At 44.3% G+C, this 23183-nt stretch overlaps 1 protein-coding gene and 1 non-coding gene across 3 annotated transcripts in view; one reads left to right on the forward strand and one right to left on the reverse strand.

The window, feature by feature from the left end:
* Nucleotides 1-23183, reverse strand: part of PEX14 (peroxisomal biogenesis factor 14) — a 138532-nt gene that overhangs the window by 110314 nt on the left and 5035 nt on the right. Inside the window, exon 2 of one of the 2 annotated variants that reach the window (XM_025451115.3) lies at nucleotides 9525-9572. The exons of the other annotated variant lie outside the window; for it this stretch is intronic. Within the exon in view, the coding sequence (XP_025306900.1) occupies nucleotides 9525-9572 (48 nt within the window). The remainder of the gene's footprint in view (nucleotides 1-9524; nucleotides 9573-23183) is intronic. 2 annotated transcript variants of the gene reach the window in all.
* Nucleotides 16950-17052, forward strand: LOC112662593 (U6 spliceosomal RNA). Its single transcript, XR_003138673.1, has one exon. It is a non-coding gene; the product is annotated as a U6 spliceosomal RNA (small nuclear RNA).

Consider the following 23183-nt stretch of genomic DNA (forward strand, 5'->3'; position numbering starts at 1 on the left):
GCTGGAAGGAGATCTGAGAGCCAGGGCCCTGGTGAAACGTGGGCTTGTGGGAAGGTGGGTGCCAGCCTCTCACTTCAACAAGGCACAAGCTGGCCACGTGTCAGGCTTGGGCCCCAAAGTCTAAAAGAACTGGCAAATCCAAAGTCCCCCCTTCCATATGCTCCCAAAGTGCGTCATTTAGAATCCAAAACACACCTCTGCAAACCCAGGTTGGGGTGGGGCAGGGAAGGGGAGGGGGGGCAAGGGAAGCGCCCAAAGGAAGAACAGGTAATTGAGCATATGACAGTCGTGTTCCCGACAGAGTAAAGACACGTGCCCACAGGGGAAAATTTCAAAACATCTACACATTATTCAAGTGGGTTATCAATGGCAACAAGTAAGATCTGACAAAAAGATTTTACTCTTAAAGACATCTCTGCGGCTCTTATCTTCAAAGCAAAGTGAACTCTGCTGCGAACTCTGACAGTGAGGGATTTATGGATGCTGATGGGGACGCAGATAAAGAGTCTACCTGAGGGGGGCAGAGAAAGCAGGGATGGAATATCCCGGATCCTGTAGTTTCTTTACTTAATGTGGGTTCAGGTGACTCCCTGAAGACCTGCACAGCCCAGCACCACGTCAAGAGCCAGAGTCAAAAGCAAACCGCTGGGCTGTGGAACTTCTCCTCCGCCAGCAGGAGGTAAAATAACAAGCAGCTGCTGCCCCCTAGAAGCTACCGGGGGACACAGCACCTTGCTCTAGAGACACAGATGAAAAGATCCTATTATCTCGCCTCGATCCCTTAACCTGTCATTAGTGAGGTACATGGGTGCAGACGCCTCCTCCAGCACGAGGAGGCCCACATCACCTGTGATAAATTAATAGGTGCCTTTTCAACAGCTAAGATGCATACAAAAGACTGCAACCAGGGAGTGCGCACGAAGGCAACAGCTTCCGAGGCAGCACAGACTCACCAGGCAGCCCCCGAACAGAGCGGAGCCAAAGCCCCCCTTGAGCGCCCTGGCTCCAAGCGGAGGCGAGCTCACAGCAGGCTGTCCCCGCCTGTGACGCCCAGGACAGCTGGGCTGTATGCACTCGTGAGGTTAAATTCCAGTCCCACCCCTTGCAAACTGCAGGAACTGGACGGCCCGGGCTGGCTTCCTCACTGTAAACTGAGGAAAAGAGAGTAGTTCTTGCCGGTTTGTTAGGATGAAACAAGCTGACAAACATAAAGAAACCAGCACCAAGGCCAGCAAAACGCACGGGAGCAGCCCTCCTGACCTAGGTCATCAGAGCCTGTAATTGGTCAGTTAATCGAAAAATCAGTTAAAGCCGGGAATCATTAAAAATGGAGCCTACTCTGCATACCTTAAACAATTTACTTTAACTTAAAACCTATAAACGTACAGTCATTTGCTAATTTTCTGATGTGGAGCCAAGACCTTTTCTTTGAGTGTGGGCCCACAGACTGAAGTTCCCAGACGTCTTTCTTGCATAAACCCCACCCATGACACACCCTTCACAATTTCTAAAGCAAAGTGAGAACTTAAAGACACCAGTAATGCAAATCAAAGTACTGAATACTTCTAGATTTTTATGATCTTCCTCTAGTTTAACTGTCATCTTGCTCACACCTGAAAAGACCTTCTATTTGCAATTTACATTTACCAAAGCTTTCCACTTAGCTTTCACAGAACCCTCTTTTCCCATTTATGTTCATAAAACACTATTTGTAGCTCCCTCCGTTCATGTTTGTATTTCACCTGTTTACAGCATATTTAACAAAACTGCCCCATTCACTAACAAAACACAATTGGTACACACAGGTTCGGGGCAAGCCGACAACCTCTTGGCCTGCAGAACGGGGGCGAGCGCACCCAGCCGGGGAGCCATCGGGCCGTCATTGCGCCCGGGGCCTCCCGGAGCGGCTTCCGGTGCCCTACCGCGGGTCAGTCGCTTCGAGGAGTGCGTCTAGGGTGAGATCTTGACACTTTAAAAAAATATGTATTTACTGATGCTGCCGCTTCATGTGACAAGAGGTCTGAAATAACTCCCGGAAATACACACAAGCCAAAAGGACACAGCAAAAATAAGTAGGAGGAAGGGGAAGAAAAGACGTTTAATACATGTTGTCTACTTTCTCCCCTTCTCCATCCAAATGCAGTGCCGTGTGGGAAAACTAAACAATTTATAAAAATAATCAATCTGTGTGCCCGATCCTGTCAGCAGCTCCTCCCCACAAGGCTGGAGAAGGCTGCCCTGCCCCACAGACCCTCTTGCTCTGGCCAACGGGAGCCACAGCAAATAGAGGGAGACGGAGACAGAGACAGAGAGGGAGGAGGAGAGACAGAGGAGAGGTACAGAGACAGAGAAAGGCCTCTTGACGGACACTGCTGGGTGAAGGGTGGGACTGCCGACCCAGAGCGCCACCCCACAGACTCAGGAAGCACACACAGGCCCCTGTGCCACCGGGGACACGACTAAGGCAAGAAGTCACAAAGGTGACAGCGCGTCTTTTTCTCGACAGGGGCAATTTATCCGATCCACTGGGGGCTCTGAGTTAGCTCCTCTGTGACTCTGAGCGTCAGAGAGTGCCCCCGGGTAGATTTACCTCAAGAATCACTCAGTGTCGGCCCCGTCTCTAGACTGCTCAGACAAACTCATAATGGCAGGGAGAAGATTTGTGGAGCAACAAGCATAAATCTTGGTTATAACTATAAACCATAAAAGAAAGGAGAGCTGGGAGGGAAGAAGGCAGGGCGGCGAACACATCCTCCTGCAAAGCACCACTTCATCTTCCTGCGGCTTCTCCTAGCACAGAAGTGGGATTAACTACAAGATCGTATTTTTCAAACCCAAATTGGTCTGCATGGTTTGAGAATGCGCGAAAATATTTCAACTGAAATTTTCCTGGAAAACATCGGGCACCTAGCTGCCCTCCGTACATCAGGCCATCCAGGGCTTCTCAAGCCAGGGGCTCGGGGGAGGTTTACGGAGTTTGCCACAGGGAATACCCATCCTTTAGGTCGTGCTTTAAAAAAAAGCAACAACAAAAAACGCTTTTAAATGAAAAGTCTTTCAAATAAGATAACAGTTGATTTTAAGCAAAAGAAAAACCTTTGACCATCCCTCGGCCCAAGTAAGAGCTTCCTTTACACCCTCCTCAGCAATGACTAAGGGCGCCTGAAGAACTCGGAGACCATCTCCAGGAGACCGGGAGCAACCTCAGCCTCTCCTTCTGGAAGAATGATGCGGGTGACAGGATTACAGACCGAATTCGCCCAATCTCTGTGCAACTCCGCAAGAGCACACGGGTGCTCGGCTCCTCGGTCCTGGTTCTCTAAGTCGGGACGCTTGCCTGCTCGGCTGTCCGGCAGTCAGGGCCTCTGACTGCAGGAACTGTAACAAATAGCAAGTATTACTATGAAAGCCAGTAACCCAAAGGATAAACAAAGCTCAGTAACTATTTCAAATTCCATTTCCCTAATTATTACTCCTCCGAGTTTCGATTCATCTAATAATTATTTGTAAAAGGATACCTCACAACTGAAGAAAACCACCTCTTCACTGGCCTGAAAGAGGAAAGAACTTAAAGGGCCCCACCTAGTCTAATTCAATAAACCTCCTCTAGAACAGGAAGGACGAAGTAGGGAGAGACAGTAATTTCAAAATCAGTAAGTGGCCTAGAGATTTGGGCCAGAGCCCAAATGAGGCTTTTCTCAAGTTCATCCAGCTCCCAGGACTCTCATCGGCTTCCTCCCCGCCATGACCTGCAGGACTCTCTGGCACCCTCCCCACAAGGGGTGTCAGTGTTCAAAGAGTAGCATTTTCATCACTGAAGGATTTCCACCATTGATGAGAGTGGGGAAGGAGGAAAGCCAACCACCTTCCCCATCCGAACGGCACCAGGCCACAGGCCTGCTCCCAAGACAGAGGCGTCATCAGAGGGGTGTCCCGCCAGCCCCGCCCGACAGCTGTCTACCCAGATTTCAGTCCCAAGTTTCTCACCAGCAGTCGTGGTGTTCCCCACCCCACCCCTGTCATGTGCTGCTAACAATCGTTTACCAAAATTTGCACAGGATTCGCTTTTTAAAAATAAGTAGAGCAGATTTAGGGTTATCCCTATAATGTCACCCCCACTCACCTGTATCCAGAGAGATGTCCCTGAGTGGGAATTACAGCTCACTTGAATAAACCTAAGTCAGCACAGGAATCAACCATGACAGAGTCTTACAATAATAATGCTTAATGCTTTAGATTTGTCATGTTTATTTATCTTTCCTGAAAACAAAAAAGACAATTTTCTGAAATTTTTAAATGGGCTAGTTTCATGAATACCCCTGTGCTTGTGAATGCACCTTCATGAATACAGTATTAAAATGAATTTAGGGCCACCTGGCTGCCTCAGTCCACAGAGCATGTGACCACTGATCTCGGGGTTGTGAGTTTGAGCCCCACGTCCAGTACACAGATTACTTAAAAATAAAATATTTTTTAAAAATTCACTTTATTTCTCTACCAATTGCTTTGAAGTTCAGGAAATTTATGTATTATATGTTCTATATATGCACATAGACATACCACATATGCACATGACTCTACACAAAGAAATGGGTTGAGCACATGAATGACAATCTCCTTCAGAGATTTCTGGTGGGGACAAAGCATGAGAGGCACCTGTCCCCAATGAGCCCACCAGCAAGAACAACTGAAGTACTCCAGCCATAAAAGATAGAAATACAGGGTGAGTGCCAGGAATCCACTGGAGAGGGCTCTAGGAGACAGCCAACTAGCTATAGGTATTCTTAAAGAGCTCGCAGGCTAACTCCCTGAATTCATCAAGATATTAATGGCCTTTTGATTCCCAGCCTTTGTTAACTGACTTAAAAACTAAAGAGAAAATCTTCAGTGTTCCAGGCATAATGTGGATGAGCTCCCCAAGAAGAACTGGGATCAGATCCATGATGCAGGACCCCCTAGGCAAGGTTCTGTGAGCCTCAGGGAGAAGTCAGAGGCCACAGGATACTTCTGTAGTTAGACAGCAAAGCTGACATATGGCCTGGCTCTGTGAGTGCAGAGCATCCTTATTTTTAAAATAGTTCAGCATACTACAAATGATTAACCCTAGGGAAGATGATAAAGTAGAAATGACCATCATATTTTATAAAAATAAATTCACTGTAGTTTGGGAGTATTGGGATGGATACAGGGGAAAGATAAAAACCGAAACAGAACAAAAAAACTACACCTGTAAGTCAGAGGAAGAAAGAATGGCCGAAGACTCATTCATTAGGAAGAACTTGGTTTCAAAGAGCAAAAAGTCAAAATGCTAGTTTAACCCAAATCCATAAGCATTGAATAAAGTGGGCGGCCTGCAGTATTGCTGCATATGGAGGAACCTGTGTTGAAACCAGTGAGCAACGTGCAAATGAAACCTTATTTATTGCTCACTTCAAATAACCTAAACTCAGATGACTAAAAGGACTCTCAGATGGTTACTTAACCGTGGTTTCTGAATCCCAGCAAGACAGAGCCCGAGTTATCATGCAAACTACCGCCTACCCACTCTTTTTTTAAGATTATTTATTTATTTATTTATTTATTTATTTGAGAGAAGAGAAAAAGAGCACAAGCAGTGGGGAAGGGCAGAGGGAGAGGGAGAAGCAGACTCCCTGCTGAGCAAGGAGCCCAATATGAGGCTCGAGCCCGGGACCCTGAGATCATGACCCAAGCCGAAGGCAGATGCTTAACCAACAGAGCCACTCTGGCACACCCCCACCCCACCCCCATCCACCCATTTAAAGACCCACCGGCCAAGTGGGGCTTGATCCTGGGTGAGTGGTGCAGGGACTTGACCCAGGGCCCAAGCACATGCCTACACAGGGGATGAGGGGCACCTGGGTGGCTCAGACGGTTGAGTGTCTGCCTTTGGCTCAGGTCCTTGGATCTCAGGGTCCTTGGATTGAGCCCCACATTGAGCTCCTTGCTCAGTGGGGAGTCTGCTGTCTGCCTGTCCCTCTCCCTGTGCCCCTCCCACCACTCATGCTCTCTTTCTCACTCTCTGTCTCAAATAAATAAATAAAATCTTTTTTTAAAAAAGAAAACTCAGGTCTGAGAGAATTTACAAGTTTTCAACAAGTATGGGGAGGGGGTGGAGGTCAATACTCCGGAGGACTGTCAAAACTCCTTGAGGCTAACCTCAGGGAAGAAAGTATAAAGAAGGAAAAAGCAATTGGCCATTTTAACTTTGGCACAGTTTTATCATCAATAATAAAGGAATTTCAACTGGGAGTTTACAGAACTTATCAAGACCGGTCTGTTCAACAATCTCCAGCCCTGAGGGCATTACAACATTATAGAGCAACTATCTCACTAATATGGCCAAGGTTGCCCAGGTGGTTTTTTTCATGGCGGGGAGGAGACTGAAGGGTGAGAGAAGGTAACATGCAGTCACTACATGGGTGGAACCAGAAAGGGGGTGGCTAAAAACACCAACGTATTGTTTCGAGACTTCAAGACGATACTCCTCAACAACAAAATCACAAGACTGTTCTTCTGGTCTGGAGAGCAGAAATGAAAATCAGGCCCTCCTTCTCTGACAGATAAAGCAAAAAACTAATGCTAACCCCCGAACATCACCGTCCATGTCATCGGCATTGTACTGGCTATTCCATGGAGCCTCTTCTGTCATAACTCACCTTTCCAATAAAGGGAAAAATTACTCCAAAGTGATCATCTAGTTAAGGAGACCAAGAATAAGGTTATATGCCTTCAGTATCCTATGCTTAGCCCTTTTAGTGTAGACAGCAGGCAGCTTCCACGACAGAATTTGGCAGGGGCGATCCCGGGAGGCTCAGCGGTTTAGCTCCGCCTTCCACCCAGGGTGTGATCCTGGGGTCCCGGGATCAAGTCCTGCATCAGGCTTCCTGCATGGAGCCTGCTTCTCCCTCTGCCTGTGTCTCTGCTCACAACAACGCCCCCCCCCCTCCGCCTCAAATCTCTGTGTGTGTCTCATGAATAAATAAATAAAACCTTAAAAAAAATTTTTTTTGTGGAAAATACGCTCTCAGTTAAAAACAAGAGTGAAAGACACTTAGCAGGATGTCCCCCCAACACTTGAAAATCCTATTCCTCAGGACCCGGCTTCAAGTTTCACAAAAAAAAATCCCTAAGTATACCCCAGGCAGATCTCATCCTTCTCTGAATAATGAGGGCTCTTATACTCCCAGCCAGGCAATTCTGCACCAAATTATATGCGATTTTGTACTGTTTGCTAAAATTATATATGGTCTTGTGCTGTCTGCTAATTGTTTCGTGTGTACAAATGCCTTTTCTTCCCCCAATAAAATGCATAAATTACTTACGAAGAAGGCTTAATTTTATTCTTCAATTGTCTGTTCTCCCTGAGCATGCAAGAGCCCACAAATGTGCATGCCTAAGAAAGTTCCCCTAGGGAAGGTGGACTCGGATAGAGGACTGTGGACTTTCTCTGGGGGACGGATACCACCCCATCCCTTTGCCAGCATCCTGTGACTCTCATCCAACCTACTGCCAGCTCAAAGTCCTGTGCTCCCACCTGCCATGAGTCCTCACAAGTCCAGAAGGGGCCCCGCTGCCTGGCACCCTCCCACCACCACTCTTGAGAGGCAGAAGTAGCTCACACAAGACCATACAGCTCGGCTGGTGCCCTCATTTAATCAGGCTGCTGCGAATGGTTGGCCAAAAGCAATAAGAGCATGACTGAGAGACTGTGGGAGTTTAATATAAAAAAATTAATAAAAAAAAAGAAGGGAAGGAGAAAGGGTCCACCTTTTAATAGGGCCCTAATTACCCAACTCATAGGATCAGCCCAAATGAGATGGGAGTTTATTTCGGAGTTTTTTTTTTAATTATTGTTTTTTTTTATATATATATAAATTGCTGCTATGTGTTTTCTTTCCTCTGAGCAATTATGTAGCAAGTACGTAAAGAGGGGAAAAATATTAATTAAATATAAGGTAATTGTAGAGTTGGCCTGGAGAGAATGAGTCTGAACTCTGGACGATCACAGGCTACTAGGGTTTGAAGACTGCTCAGGGCCTCCCAGAAAAGAAAGAAATGAACATACAACCAAACAACAAGCAGATGCGGAGTACAGCAGGAAAAGAACAGCATCCAGAAATGTGAGCAGAGCAAAGGGGCTGGCTGCAGGGCTCCAAACATCCAGAATTCAGCAAGGCTGCCGTTGCCTATGGGTCATTGCTAGAAAGAACCCCCAAGAGTTTACCCAATCATGCTGCAAAAGGAGGACCGGCCAGCTCTGCCGGTGATCAATAGTTAAGTCAGTAGATAAAAATGTAAAAGGAGACCATGGAGGGAAAGGGCAGAGAACTACAGCATTCAGTTTGGACTTGAGTCCAAAACCAACCACAATTCCAGCCTGCGGGGCACTAGCAGACCCCAGGGGCACATTCCAGCTCCCTAGCTAAGGCCCTGGCAAAGCAAAGCCTTTCTGAAGCCTCTGGCTCTCCTACCACCCTGACCTCCAGGACAAACCCAGGTAATACCAAGAGAAAAACGAAGCCACTGTGGGGCGTGGTGGGAAGGGAGCCGGACTTAGTAACACATGGTAACAGCGGGTGTCACGGAAGACAACAGCGCTTCCCAACAGGGCTTGCATCACCCTGGTCTTTCTACAGCTCAGCCAAGTCCAACTCACCTTCATCTTGGGAAGCCCGGGTACAGGCTAGAATTCAGGCCTGTTTATGCCAGCTAAGGACCTCACATCACCTCCTCCCACTACTGCCAGAGGAGAGGGAAGAGAACCAGGCCTGGGAAACCAAAGCTGGGCGGTGCATCCCCAAGCTGGCTATCACCATTCAAACAAAGACAAAGTTCTAAAAGCTGGCCCTTCATAAATTTATCTGATGGGTGCAGAGCAAGTCTTACTACCCAACGAACAGGATTTGCAGCAGTCCCTGAAATGCAAGCTAGGATGAAAATAGGGGGCACTGGCAGGGACAGGGGCTCAAACCACCAAAGCAAAAGCAACTCGTGAAGAAAGTTACCCTCAGTACTCAGGAGGCTGCCTCCCTGTCAATACTATAAGTAGATAATGTTGGTAGTGAGCATCACAAATTACTGGCCAGGCCAAAAAGAACTCCCTGCCTTACCTGCCCCTCAAAGGCCACCTGACAGTGCTCTCACCCTGAAGGGTAGGATTGACTTGATTAGACAATCAAGTAGCAACTTGGTCCCAACTCCACCTCCAAAGGGTTCAGGCACCCCACTGATTAATACCGATCAGCAATAAACAAAGTGGTGCATCACACCCTGGGCTAGATGCTTTCTGTTCAGAAAAGACCAGGCTTTACTAAGGAGGGAGCCCACTAACTCCAGCAGGCCAGAAAAGAAGTCAGAAGTCAAAGGTCACTAAGTTAGTCTCCACACAGCAACTACTTTTGAAGAGAGACTAATGATGCAAAACTATAGGATCCTTGGGTTTCTCCACACTCACACAGTATTTTAGCGATTAGAAAATGACACTATATATCTTGAGTACTTACCAGAGGCTCTCGAGGCACCACATTTTCGCTTCCTGGAGTAGAGCTTGGCTGCACAGAAAAACAGAAACAAAAATAAGATCACAGTGCCACCCAATGGACATCAAAAAACCAAAGATACTCGTTTCTGAAGCCTCACAACATCTATTCCTCCTGGTGGTGAGAGCACCAGCTTCTCAGACTGCGGAGCGTGCCACAGTGGGCTGCCTGTAAGAAGGAGCCCGCCCGTGGGGTCTGAACTTGCCAGTGAATGTGAAGAGACTGCTGCTGGGTTCACTGCCACAGCACCTCCAGGAGAAGGCTAGGTTTGGCTTAGGAGGGCCCAAGATCAGCAGCCAAGCAGCAAGGGCCGGGGACCATCACAAGATCCACGGAATGGCAAAATCCAGAGGAAAGGCTGCAAGAGAGAAAAACTTCCCTTTTGCATCATCTTCCCACCAAACTGATGGGAGAAAAGCAGAGCCGAAGTGGAGAACCGGATCCAGCCACAAGGGGGCCCCAGGTGCCCACGCTCAGGATTTTCTCCAGGCATCTACTAGGAGCCAGGAAGCAAAGAAACTGGCCACTGGTTCCTACTTATCACCTGTCGCTGAGGACATGGAATCCCAGCAGTAAAGCAGCTTGAATCTGCTGTGTAAATAAGCCAGCGATGGGCCCACGGACCAAGCAGGCAGGGAGCATGCTGCCCGCTTGCCTGGCTCCAGTCTGTTACCCTCTCCTCTCTCTGCATCTTACATTTGCCTTCAACCCTTGGCTGATGGCCTCCGGGGGGCTCAGTGGCTGAGCGTCTGCCTTCGGCTAAGGTTGTAACCCCGGGGTCCTGGGATCGAGTCCCACGTCGGGCTCCCCGCACAGAGCCTGCTTCTCCCTCTGCCTGGGTCTCTGCCTCCTCTCTCTCCGTGTCTCCCATGAAGAGATAAAATTAAAACAAAACAAAACAAAAAACCCTTTGGCTGAAACCACTTAGAGAAAAGGGAGAGACTGAGACAGACTAGGAGGAAACTCACAAATCTCCAAAAGAATAAAACAAGCCGTTTGAGAGAATTAGGATTAGTTTATTGTTACTGATGTCCAAGCCAATCTCCAATCATCTACAGATAATATCCAGACAAGTGCAGCTAATCTGTGGGTCTCGAGAGCCAGCCTCCAGCCTCCATATTCCTCCCAGCTCGTTCAGATGGCAAGTGTCAGGCCTCCTGGTGGGGGAGGGGGAGGCAAAGAAGGTGGGAGAGGAAAGAGTCCAGGCCACAGAGAGGCCCCAAAGATCTCCCCACACCCCGTTGCCTTACGGCTGGCACACAGCGCAGTGGCCAGGCCTCTGCTGGGAGCACTCTATCTCCCCATTCAAAGACCCAGGATGAGGTCAGCCCACAGGAAACCAAGTGGAAAGTCTTAGGGAATCTGAGCTTGCATTCCCAGCCTCCTCCCCTCCCCCCGCCCCATCCTGCTTGCTCCCTCCCCAGGCTCCCTGCAGCAGCAGCAGCAGCAGCAGCAGCAGCAGCGACAACCTCTCCCATTCAGATCTCTGACCCAGTCCCCTCGGGGTTCTACATCCAGCCACCTTCTGGCCTCTGGACTCAAGTTCCTCCACAGATTCATCATCCTCTTCCTCGCCACACCTGTCCTCTTCCAATGTTCCCTGTCTGAGAGAATGGCACAGCCTTCCACCAAAACATACAAACCAGAGTCCAAAAGATCATTCTGGATAGCTCTTTCTCCCCCACTCACCAGAGCTAACACACGATCAATCCTGCCAACACTCCTTCCTAAATACCCATGGAATCGTCTGCCCACTTCTCTCCACCTCCACTGCCATTGCCATCACTTGGGTCAAAGTTTCCAAAATCTCCTGCCTGGACCACTGCCAAAGCCTCTGCATGGGTCCCTCCACATCCATGCCGGGCTCTCTTCTAACTCACTTCCCACACCGCAAACAGACTATCACTTCAAAATGGCAATAATCAGATCTCGCCTCACCCACCCGGTAAACAACCCCAAAAGCTCTAATACAGAAAACCCTCTCGGTGTGGCTGCGAGGCCTCATGTCCACTGACCGCAACCCAGGTCTCTGTGAACCACACTGCCCATCTCCACCCCCAGGACGCACAGGCCTCTGCACAGGCTGTCCCTGCCCCGCCCCGCCCCCCCCCCCCCCCCAGTTTGACTCGTCCTTCATTTCGGCTTCGTCACCTCGTTGGGGAAGCACTTCTTCTCTGACATCCACGACAGGGTGAACCCTCTCAATTACATCCTAACACCAGCCACCTCTTTCAAGGACTGAGCAGAACTGCACCTTTACTTGTGTCTGTGTCCCTCACTGGACTGCGAACTCCACAGGGGCAGAAACTGTGCTGCTGGGATCCCTGGGTGGTGCAGCGGTTTGGCGCCTGCCTTTGGCCCAGGGAGCGATCCTGGAGACCCGGGATCGAATCCCATATCGGGCTCCCTGCATGGAGCCTGCTTCTCCCTCTGCCTATGTCTCTGCCTCTCTCTCTCTCTCTGTGTGACTATCATGAATAAATAAATAAAATCTTTAAAAAAAAAAAAAAAAAAAAGAAACTGTGCTGCTTACTGTGTCCCTGGGGCTCATGCAGGCACACACTAGGCTTCCAAGGTATTTGCTTAATGAATGAAAGGAAAAAAAACAAAAAAACAAAACAAAAAACAATGGTTCTTACTCAACTGAATGGATGACAGACCCAACGTCATTATCTTCCTGAGGGCTCTACTTGGCAAATAACGAAATGCTAACATTTATTTAGTTCTTATTTAATTCTACAATGTCTGGAAATCATTGCTGATGAGAAACTGAGGCAAAGGAGGTTAAATAATGTGCCCATGATGACTCAGTCAGTAACTGGGACTAAAGGGATTTGAAACATTCTACTTAAAATCATCGAGTTTTGTCCAGACCGCATTTCATGAAGCTACACTCTTAATGCAACCCCCCAAATAATAATGTGGGTTATTTGACTTAAATCTAACCCAAACAGCTTTAATATTTAGGCAGCCTTCTTCTTGTTTAAATACAACTAATCACTAGGAATCATTATCACCAAGGAACTTCCTTTAAAATTAGTTCATCTCTTGAAGAGCTAGCATTTGGTGGAGGGCAAACAGTATTATGGTACTAACAATACACCCTTTCATCATATACCCTTTTGTACCTTTTTAAACTGTGAGCTACAGAAGTGAACTCTGCTTGAAAAATAAATAAAATATTAAAATTTTTTAAAAGATGGGATGCCAGGGTGGCTCAGTGGTTGAGCATCTGCCTTTGGCTCAGATCATGACCCTGGGGTCCCGGGATCGAGTCCCCCACTGGGCTCCCCGCAGGGAGCCTGCTTCTCCCTCTGCCTGTGTCTCTGCCTCTCTCTGTGTGTGTGTGTCTCTCATGAATAAATAAATAAAATCTTTAAAATAAAATAAAATTTTTAAAAAGAAAGCGTCCCTCTCATTCCAACACTCCCCTCTTCCTAAGAGGACCCACCACTGATGCTGGTTCCTTATAGATTCTTCCAGGGATATTCAAAGTGTTTAAGAACCAAAACGGGGGCAGCCCGGGTGGCTCAGCAGTTTAGCGCCGCCTCCAGCCCAGACCCTGATCCTGGAGACCCAGGATAGAGTCCCACGTCGGGCTCCCTGCATGGAGCCTGTTTCTCCCTCTGCCTGTGTCTCTGCCTCTCTCTCCCGCTCTGTGTCTCTCATGAATAAATAAATAAAATATTAAAAAAAAAAAAAAAAAAACGAAACGTGTGTGCATACTCCCATCAAGGAATGTGAATAGCGACACTCTCCAAATTCCTCAAGTCTTGACTTCCAGAGCCTTCATCAGCACACCAAAGCCAGGACTCCAGGCCCAAGTGTCAGGGCTACTAAAAAGAATAAGATTTCCCCATACCCTATTCAAACTCACAGAGCTACTAAGGTCTGTTAGACGGTATCAGTGAGCTCACAGAAGCCCTCACACCAATCTAGCAATTGCCTAAGCTGATTACATTTTTGATGATTCTCCAGCTCGTTTTGGAATACCTGCAGTCTAAAATGGACCATCCCCCATTTTTCATCTTAGTATTTTTAGAAAATAGTTTCTTGATGACCAAAACAGCCTTAATCTTAACTACTCTCCACACTGATTTCCTTGGTAATACCACCCAAAAGTCTTCATTGGATAACTAGTTTATTACCTATCTATCCCCACTGATTTTAAGCTCCTTAAAGGCAGGCACTTTACCATCTTACTGAAGGCCAATCTTCAGCACTTAAAATATCACTGGTACCCAATAAATATGATCTTAAGCTTCTTTTAACCAAAAAAGTTAAAACAAAGGAATCATGTCATATATAAACACACAAAGGAAGCAAGCAGAGAACCACAGCAGGACACGTGTTCACCCTTGGGACACTTCATCCACAACTTAACACAAACCTGGCCTACTCCCAGTGTTTTGGTCCAATGGTTCTCAACGCCAGGCCAGAATCACCTTGACACACACACACATCCCAGAGGAACATTTGAAAATGTGTGGAAGTGTTTCTGCTGTCACAATGACCAGGGAATCTCACTGGCACTTAGAAGGCAGGAGCCTGGGAGGCTCTATGTCCAGCACTGCATGCAATGAAGAACTGTCCCATCCAAACACCAACAGGACCCCTTGGGAGAATCCTGACCATTCTGCTTCCTTATGATGAGGAGGGGCACAGACTCCCATCTTTAACATGCAGCTCTAGGTGTCGCTTCAAAGAAGGGCAAAGGTCTAAGCAGCCACCTGCTTGTCAGAAGTTCAGTCCTCCCAGCACTTTCAGGCCTGTCGGTCTCACCAGCCCAGCTTTAATGACAGCCCAACAGTTCTCAAACACCTACCCCTGCATCGACCCCCTTTAAGTGGTCAAATCTATTTTCTGGCTTGAGACAAATCTCTACAAATTATATTCCACCTTGATCTTGGAAATTTTGACAGAGTGGTCTTGACTTTAATAATAATGATAATAATAATAATAATAGATAATAGTAAGGCTTAGAAATCACCAGCTGAGGCCCACTGCAAAGGTGTAAGAAACAGGCCCTAAGGCAATGCATCGTCAGGATCCTTAGGGGCGAGAATATAGAGAGCAGAAAAGAAGGGCAAGAATGTAAGACAGAAAAAAAAAAAAAAAAAGAATGTAAGACAGAGGGAAAAAAAAAAGACCCCAGTGACAGAGAGAAATGCTCCCAGTTTGACAGGCACAAATGTGCTCTCACTCCTGCCACCCAGGCTCTGACGTCCCTCAGCCAAAAGGTGCATCCCAGTGCTGACCCTGAGACATGGCCAAGACCTGCTGCACACGTACCCCAGGCCCGAGGACCTGGCAGACCATCCAGGTCTAAGAGTGACCATCCCACACCTGCCACATGGCTGCGTAACTCTGGGTATGTCCTATGCCAGTCTGGCCTAGAGATCTTCGCAGAAAAGAACAAGGTTCAACTCAACAATTATTTTTTGAGAGGTCCTGGCACAGAGGCAAGTGCATGAAGTTTGGCAACAGTAACTGAGTGACTGTGGGTATACTGCTCAACCTCTCCGAACCTCCATCTCCCCATCCATGGGAGTAACGGGAATAATACCATCACCCCACACTCAGGGTGAGATAAGATGACAGAAGTTATATCCTAGCACTCCTCTGCTCAAAATCAACCAAGAGACTTCTGCTTTGTCTGTGATAGAGTAATTGGGACCAGATTTAACCTCCCACTGTGAACAATTAAAAACTAAACAAAATACATGACACCACTGTTTGTAGACATTGGACAACAGTGATTCCCGACAGAACCAAAAAACAAATGATATGAGCCCTAAGATCACTCTGCCTTTCTGCTGGGAGGCATGTTTCAGACCAAGAAGGGGGAGGTAGGGGTCCCAGCAGGGCATGGCAGGTGTCTTACTGAGCTGAGGAAACAGAGACTAGGGTTCAGGGAGGCTAAGGCAGCTAAAAGTTGCAGGACAGAGTTCCAGAGGAGAGGGCTACAAAGAACGAGAGCTCCAAAAATACACAGAGGTTCCCTTACATCTTTGCTGCATATTAAAAGTGTACGCTCAGAGAGTGAAACTCTACAAGGCTGAGAAATCGCAATGAAGAAGCCATGAGATGAATGGCTCCCAGGGTCCTCGCAGGCCTTATGAGCCGCAAGCACCAGAGTGGGTGTCCTCACTGCTTAGTCAGGGCACTCAACTCAGTAGAGACCTGAAGGGCCATGTCCTGGTAGGGGAAGGGCAGATTATCCCTAGGGTAAAGGCCACCCTAGATCCACCCTAATAAAGTTTAAAAACGGGACTGGAGGGCAGCCCTGGTGGCGCAGCGGTTTGGCGCCGCCTGCAGCCTGGGGTGCGATCCTGGAGACTCGGGATCAAGTCCCACATCGGGCTTCCTGCATGGAGCCTGCTTCTCCCTCTGCTTCTCCCTCTGCCTGTGTCTCTTGCTCTCTCTGAATGAATAAATAAATAAATCTTAAAAAAAAAAAAAAAAAAAAAAAACCACGGGACTGGACATTATCAAAATGAGCCAAAAGCAACTTAACTACCCACCAGAACAAATCTCAAAACTCTTCAAACTAAGGCCTCAAAATCCAGATCCTCAACCATGTAAAATTCATAGTATCCAGCACCCAATCAATAATCTCAACAGATGTCAGGAGGCAGAGAAGTGTGATTCATAGTAATAAGAAAAATTAGAAGAAATAATTTGCACACAAGAGAACATTAAGACAGGTGTTATAACTTTATTGAAGAACTTAATGCAATTTAAAAAAACATACTGAATCATTATGTTGTGTGCCTGAAACTGATAATGTTATGTCAATTATCCCTCAATAAAAAGAAAATTCAAAGGAAAACAGGATCATATAAGGGAAGAAATATATTGCATAAAAAGAAAGCAGAACTTCTAGAGAAGAAAATATAATATCTGAAATAAAAAATTCACTCAATGGGAGTGCCAGCAGACTAGATACTGCAGAAGAAAAGGTAAGTGCATCTGAAGACACAGCAATAAAAACTGACCAAAATGAAGGACAAAGAAAAAAGAAAAAGAATGAAAAATATCTGAAGAAATAATGGCCAAAAATTTCCTAAGTTTGATGAAAACTATAAACTCCCAAATCCAAGAAACTCAGCAAACCCTAAGCAAAGCATTCTAAGGCATTACACAAATTGTTAAACCCATAAAAAGGAGGAAATCTTACAAGCAGCCAGAAAAAAAAGAGAACCTTTACCTACAAATATTAATCAAGACTAAGAATGACTTCAGACTCCTGATCAGAAGATATGCAAACCAAATAAAAAATACAATAGTATTGTATCTTTAAAATACCTGTGGAGGAGAAAACCTGTCAACCTAAATTCTATGTCCAGTGAAAATATCTTTCAAAAATAAATTCAAAATAAAATATGCTTGCTTCAGCAGCACATACACTAAAATTGAAACAACACAGAGAAGATTAGCATGGTCCCCGAGCAAAGAAGACATGCAAATTTGTGAAGCATTCCATGATTTTTGTAAGGTATAGAATTGTTGCATAACTGTGCACCTGAAACTAATACAACACTGTATGTTAACTACACTGGAGTTAAAATTTAAATCTTAATAACATTTTAAAAATAGGGCAGACTGGGTAGCTCAGCAGTTTAGCACCACCTTCAGCCCAGGGTGTGATCCTGGAGACCCGGGATCGAGTCCCACATCGGGCTCCCTGCATGGAGCCTGCTTCTCCCTCTGCTTGTGTCTCTGCCTCTCTGTGTGTGTCTCTCATGAATAAATAAATAAAATCTTAAAAAATATAATAATAAATTAATTAATTAAATTTAAAAAAAAAGAAACTGTTCAGGGGGAAAAAAAAGCCAAAAGAATTTGTCAACAGTATATCTGTACCACAAGAAATGTTAAAAGAAATTCTGTAACCAGAAGAAAAATAATACCAGATGAAAACTAGATCTACACAAAAGAATGCCAGAAATGGTAAATATGCTGGTAAGATATGTTAAATATACATTTATTTCTTTAAAAAGATATAATTTAAAGTGTACCGCAGGGTTGTACATAGGTACAAGTAAAACCTATGACAATAATGACATAATGGATGAGAGAAGCAACAGAAGTATACTGTTCTAAGGTTCTTACACTCCATGTGAATTGGTATATCACTTGAAAGCAGGCTCTGGCAACATTAACATATCATAAAAACTCACAGCAATTACTGACAAACAAAAAACAGAAGCTAAACCAATAGTAGAGATCAAATGAAACACTTAAAACACAATTCAATCCAAGAGCAGACAAGATAGTAGGAATCAAAGAAGAGATGAAAAGAATTTCAAGATGGTAGGCTTAAATTAAACCCAACCATATTTATGTTTACTTCAGTGTAAATGAAACACTCCAACTAGAAGGCAGAGATCGTCAAACTATGTTGGCGGGGGGGTGACGGGGGGTGGTGGGAGCTAAGATCTAGCTGCATGCTGTCTAGGAGAAAACCATGTTTAACAAAAATAAACATAGGTAAAAGGCCAAAGGATGGAAGATGACACCCCATGCAAACAATAGTCATAAGGAAGGTGCAATACATATATTAATCTCTGACAACTCAAAATAGCAGATACTACCAAATATAAACAGGGACATTTCAAAAATGAAGGAATCAATCAAGAAGACCTAATAATCCTGAATAAGTATGCATACAATAACGGATTTTCAAAATACATAAAGTAAATCAGAATTAAAAAGCTATAAACAAATCCACAATTACAGTTGGAGACTTTAATAATCTTTCCTTAATCAAAAAAGTCAGTAAGGATACAAAAAACTTAACTATCAACTAACTCAGCCTAATTGACATTAATAGAACACTCCACCAACAACCACAGAATATTCATTATTTTCAAGTTCACAAGGAAAATTCACCAAGACAGACCATAAAACAAATCTCAAATTTAAAGGATTTGAAGCCACATACAGGATGTTCTCTGACCACGAGATTAAACTAGAAATCAAGGGGCACCTCAGTGGCTCAGTGGTTGAGCTTCTGCCTTTGGCTCAGGTCATGATCCCTGGGTCCTGGGATGGAGTCCCACACCGGGCTGCCTACAGGGAGCCTGCTTCTTCTTCTGCCTATGTCTCTGCCTCTCTCTCTCTCTGTCTCTCATGAATAAATAAAATATTAAAAACAATAAAAATAAAAATAAATAGGGTCGCCTGGTGGTTAAGTGGCTGCCTTCAGCTCAGGTCATGATTCCAGGGTCCTAGGATCAAGCTCCATATCAGGCCTGCTCAGTGGGAAGTCTGCTTCCCCCTCCCCCTCCCCCCCTCCCACTGCATGTGCTTTCTCTCTCTCTCTCTCAAATAAATAAGATATTTAAAAAAATAAAAATAAGTAAACTAGAAATCGATAATAGAAAAAAAAGTGGAGGGCAGCCCCAGTGGCTCAGCGGTTTAGCGCCACCTTTGGCCCGGGGGTGTGTGATCCTGCGGACCAGGGATCAAGTCCCACATCAGGCTCCCTGCATGTAGCCTGCTTCTCCCTCTGCCTGTGTCTCTGCCCCTCTCTCTGTGTCTCTCATGAGTAAATAAATAAAATCTTTAAAAAAAAAAAAGGAAAAATCTCAAATGTTTGGAAATTAGATTTGTAAATTATGGGTGAAAGAAGAAATCACAGAGAAATAAAACATTCTGAACTGAACAAAAATGAAAACAACATAATTTAAGTTTGTGGAATGCAACTAACACTGTGCTGGAAAGGAAATAACATTTTAAGTGCCATACTAACTTTAGAAAATATGCTAGAGAAATAAGAGCAAATGAAACTCAAAATAGAAGGAAAGAAATAAATGAAAAAAACTACAATCAATGAAATAAAAGCCAGCTTTTCTTTTTTTAAAGATTTTATTTTTATTTACCCGATCCCAGGACTCCAGGATCACGCCCTGGGCTGAAGGCAAACCCCTGAGCCACCCAGGCAACCCAAAGCTAGTTTTTTGAGGAGTATTAAAATTGGTAGCCTCCAGCTAAACCAATCAGTAAAAAAAAAAGAGGAGACACTAACTGGCAGTATTTTGAATGAAAAAGGGAAAATCACTGCATATCTATAGATACTTAAAAGGTAATATTATAAAAAACCTTAAAGCAACAAATTTGACAACTGAAATGATGACAAATTCCCTGACACAGGGGCACCTGGGTGGCTCAGTGGTTGAGCATCTGCCTTCAGCTCAGGGTGTGATCCTGGGATAGCATCCCCTCATCAAGCTACCTGCGAGGAGCCTGCTTCTCCCTCTGCCTGTGTCTCTGCCTCTCCCTCTCTCATGAATAAATAAATAAAATCTTTTAAAAAATTAAAAGAAAAATTCCTTGACATGCAACATACCAAAATGCCCAAAGAACAGAACAGTTTAACAGCCTTATCTATCTTAAAAATGCATATCAAAAATTTTCTAACATAATTTAGAATATTTAATTTAAAAAAAGAAATTAGGGATCTCTGGGTGGCGCAGCGGTTTGGCGCCTGCCTTTGGCCCAGGGCGCCATCCTGGAGACCCAGGATCGAATCCCACATCGGGCTCCCGGTGCATGGAGCCTGCTTCTCCCTCTGCCTGTGTGTGTCTCTGCCTCTCTCTCTCTCACTGTGTGCCTATCATAAAAAAATAAATAAATAAAAATTATTTAAAAAAAAGAAATTAAGGGGGACGCCTCAGTGGCACAGTGGTTGAGTGCCTTTGGCTCAGGGCATGATCCTGAAGTCCTGGGATCGAGTCCCACTCAGGCCCCGTGGGGAGCCTGCTTCTCCCTCTGTCTCTGTCTCTCTGTGTGTCTCTCATGAATAAATAAATAAAATCTTTTTTAAAAAATCGGGGCAGCCCACGTGGCTCAGCGGTTTAGCGCTGCCTTCAGCCCAGGGCCTCATCCTGGAGACCCGGGATCGAGTCCCGCATCAGGCTCCCTGCATGGGGCCTGCTTCTCCCTCTGCCTGTGTATCTGCCTCTCTGCCTCTCTCTCTCTCTCTCTCTCTCTCTCTCTGTCTCTAATAAATAAAAAATCTTAAAAAAAATAAAATAAAAAATATCAAGTCTTCAAAAATAAATATATAATATAAAAATAAAAAAGAAATTAAGTATGTAACGAAAATTTAAAAAGAAAATTCTAGGGATCCCTGGGTGGCGCAGCGGTTTAGCGCCTGCCTTTGGCCCAGGGCGCGATCCTGGAGACTCGGGATCGAATCCAATGTCGGGCTCCCAGTGCATGGAGCCTGCTTCTCCCTCTGCCTATGTCTCTGCCTCTCTCTCTCTCTCTTTGTGTGACTATCATAAATAAATAAAAAATTTTTAAAAATTAAAAAAAAATTCTAAACCCAGGTGGCTTCATTGGTGAATTATTCTCCCCCACCCCCATTGGTGAGTTCTAATAAACATTTAAGGAGAAAGTAATGCCAATCTTATACAAACTATTTCAAAAAATAGAAAAAATGGTAAAATTTCCCAACTCATTCTATGAGGCCAATGTTACCTTGATACCAAAACTATACAAAAATTTCACAGAAACACACACAAGAAAACTACAACTCAATATCTTTCTTAAGCATAAATGAAGAAAGCCTTAACAGAATACTAACCAAATCCAGCAAAATATAATGTGGATAATACATCATAACCAAGTAGAATTTACCTAACAAATAGAAAATTGATTTAACATTTGAAAAATCAATCAACGTGAATCATCATATTAATAAAGAAAACAAGAGGATCAACAGAAGCAAAAAGAGCACTTGACAACAGTCAAAACACACAATTTTTTTTCAAAAACACTCAACAAATTAAAAATAAAAGTTGAAAAAAATTGAATCTCCTCCACTTGATAAAGTGCACCTTCAAAAAAACTTACAGCTAATATCATATTTAAATGTGAAGACTGAATGAATTTTCTCCTAAGATCAAGAATTCAAGACTATCTGTTCTCGAGCTGCCCCCGGTGGCTCAGCGGTTTAGTGCCGCCTTTGGCCAGGGCCTGATCCTGGGTCCCAGGATCGAGTCCCACGTCAGGCTCCCTGCATGGGCAGGCTTCTCCCTCTGCCTATGTCTCTGCCTCTTTCTCTCTCTCTCTCTGTGTCTCTTATGAATAAATAAATAAAATCTTTAAAAAATATATATCTATTCTCAATATTCCTATTAACACTGTATGAGAAGTCCTAGCATACAAATTGGAAATATGTAAAGCTGTCTTCATTTGCAGATGACACGATTATGTACAGAGAAATCACACAATCTACAAAAAAGCTATTTGAATTATAAGTGAGTGCAGTAAGATTACAAATACAAGGCCAACATACAAACTCAATTTTATTTATTTATTTTTTATCATGATAAGCGCACTCTTTAATCCCCATCACCTGCTTCACTCTTCCCCCCCACCAACCTCCCCTCTGGCAACCATCAGTTTGTTCTCTACAGTTAAGAGTCTGTTTCTTGGTTTGTCTCTCTCATTTTTTTTTCCTTTGCTCATCTGTGTCTTAAATTCCACATGAGTGAAATCATATGGTATTTGTCTTCCTCTGATTTCAGTTAGCATTATACTCTCTAGCTCTACCTATGTTTTTGCAAATGGCAAGATTTCATTCTTTTTATGGCTGAATATTCCATTATATATTCATTTATATATGTATGTGTATGTATCTTACATCTATCGATGGACATTTGGGCTATTTCCATAGTAGGACTACTGTAAACAATGATACAATTTTATTTCTATATACTAGCATTCAACAATTAAAAACGAAAATTTGCATGACTTCCATAATCAGTGTACCAAATTATGAAATATTTAGAGTAAAATTTAACAATATATGTACATGACCTATAGACTTAAAACTACAAAACACTACTGAGAAAAATCAAAGACAACTAAATGAAACACATGCCATGTTAATGAATTAGAAAATCAATATTGACAAAGTGTCAATTCTCCCCCAAATTGATCTATAGATTCCACACAATCCCAATAAAAATCCCAACAAGCTTTCTTAAAGAATTGATTCTAAAATTTGTAAGGAAATGAAATGGACCAAAGCTAAAACAATTTTGGAAAACGATAAAATCAAAATATATTACACTACCTGATATTAAGATTTTAAGATTTACTATAAAGCTACAGCAATAAAGACAGTATTTCATGTGCAATAGGATAGACATAGAGATAAATGAAACAAAATAGAGCTCAGAAACTGACCTATGTATATATAATTTTTTAATTTTTAAAAATATTTTGTTTATTTAGAGAGAAAGAATGAGAGAGAGAGAGAGAGAGAGAGAGAGCGTGCACGCAAGCACAGGCAGGGTGAGGGGCAGAGAGAGAAGCAGACTCCTTGCTGAGCAGGGAGCCCAATGTGGGCCTCGGTCCGGGACTCCAGGATCACAGCCTGAGCCAAAGGCAGATGTCTAACCAACTGAGCTACCCAGGCACTCCCAATTTTTCAATTTTTGACAAAAGTGGCAAGACAATTCAATGGAGAAAGTGTAATCTGTTCAACAGATCATACTGAAATAAGTCATATCCATAAGGGGGAATAAAATGAACCCCAGCCTCTACCAGTAAGCATATGAAAAGATCCTAATGTTAATAGTCATCACAAAAATCCAAATCAAA

Source organism: Canis lupus, chromosome 2 (genome assembly GCF_003254725.2).
Source record: "Canis lupus dingo isolate Sandy chromosome 2, ASM325472v2, whole genome shotgun sequence".
NCBI lineage: Eukaryota > Metazoa > Chordata > Mammalia > Carnivora > Canidae > Canis > Canis lupus.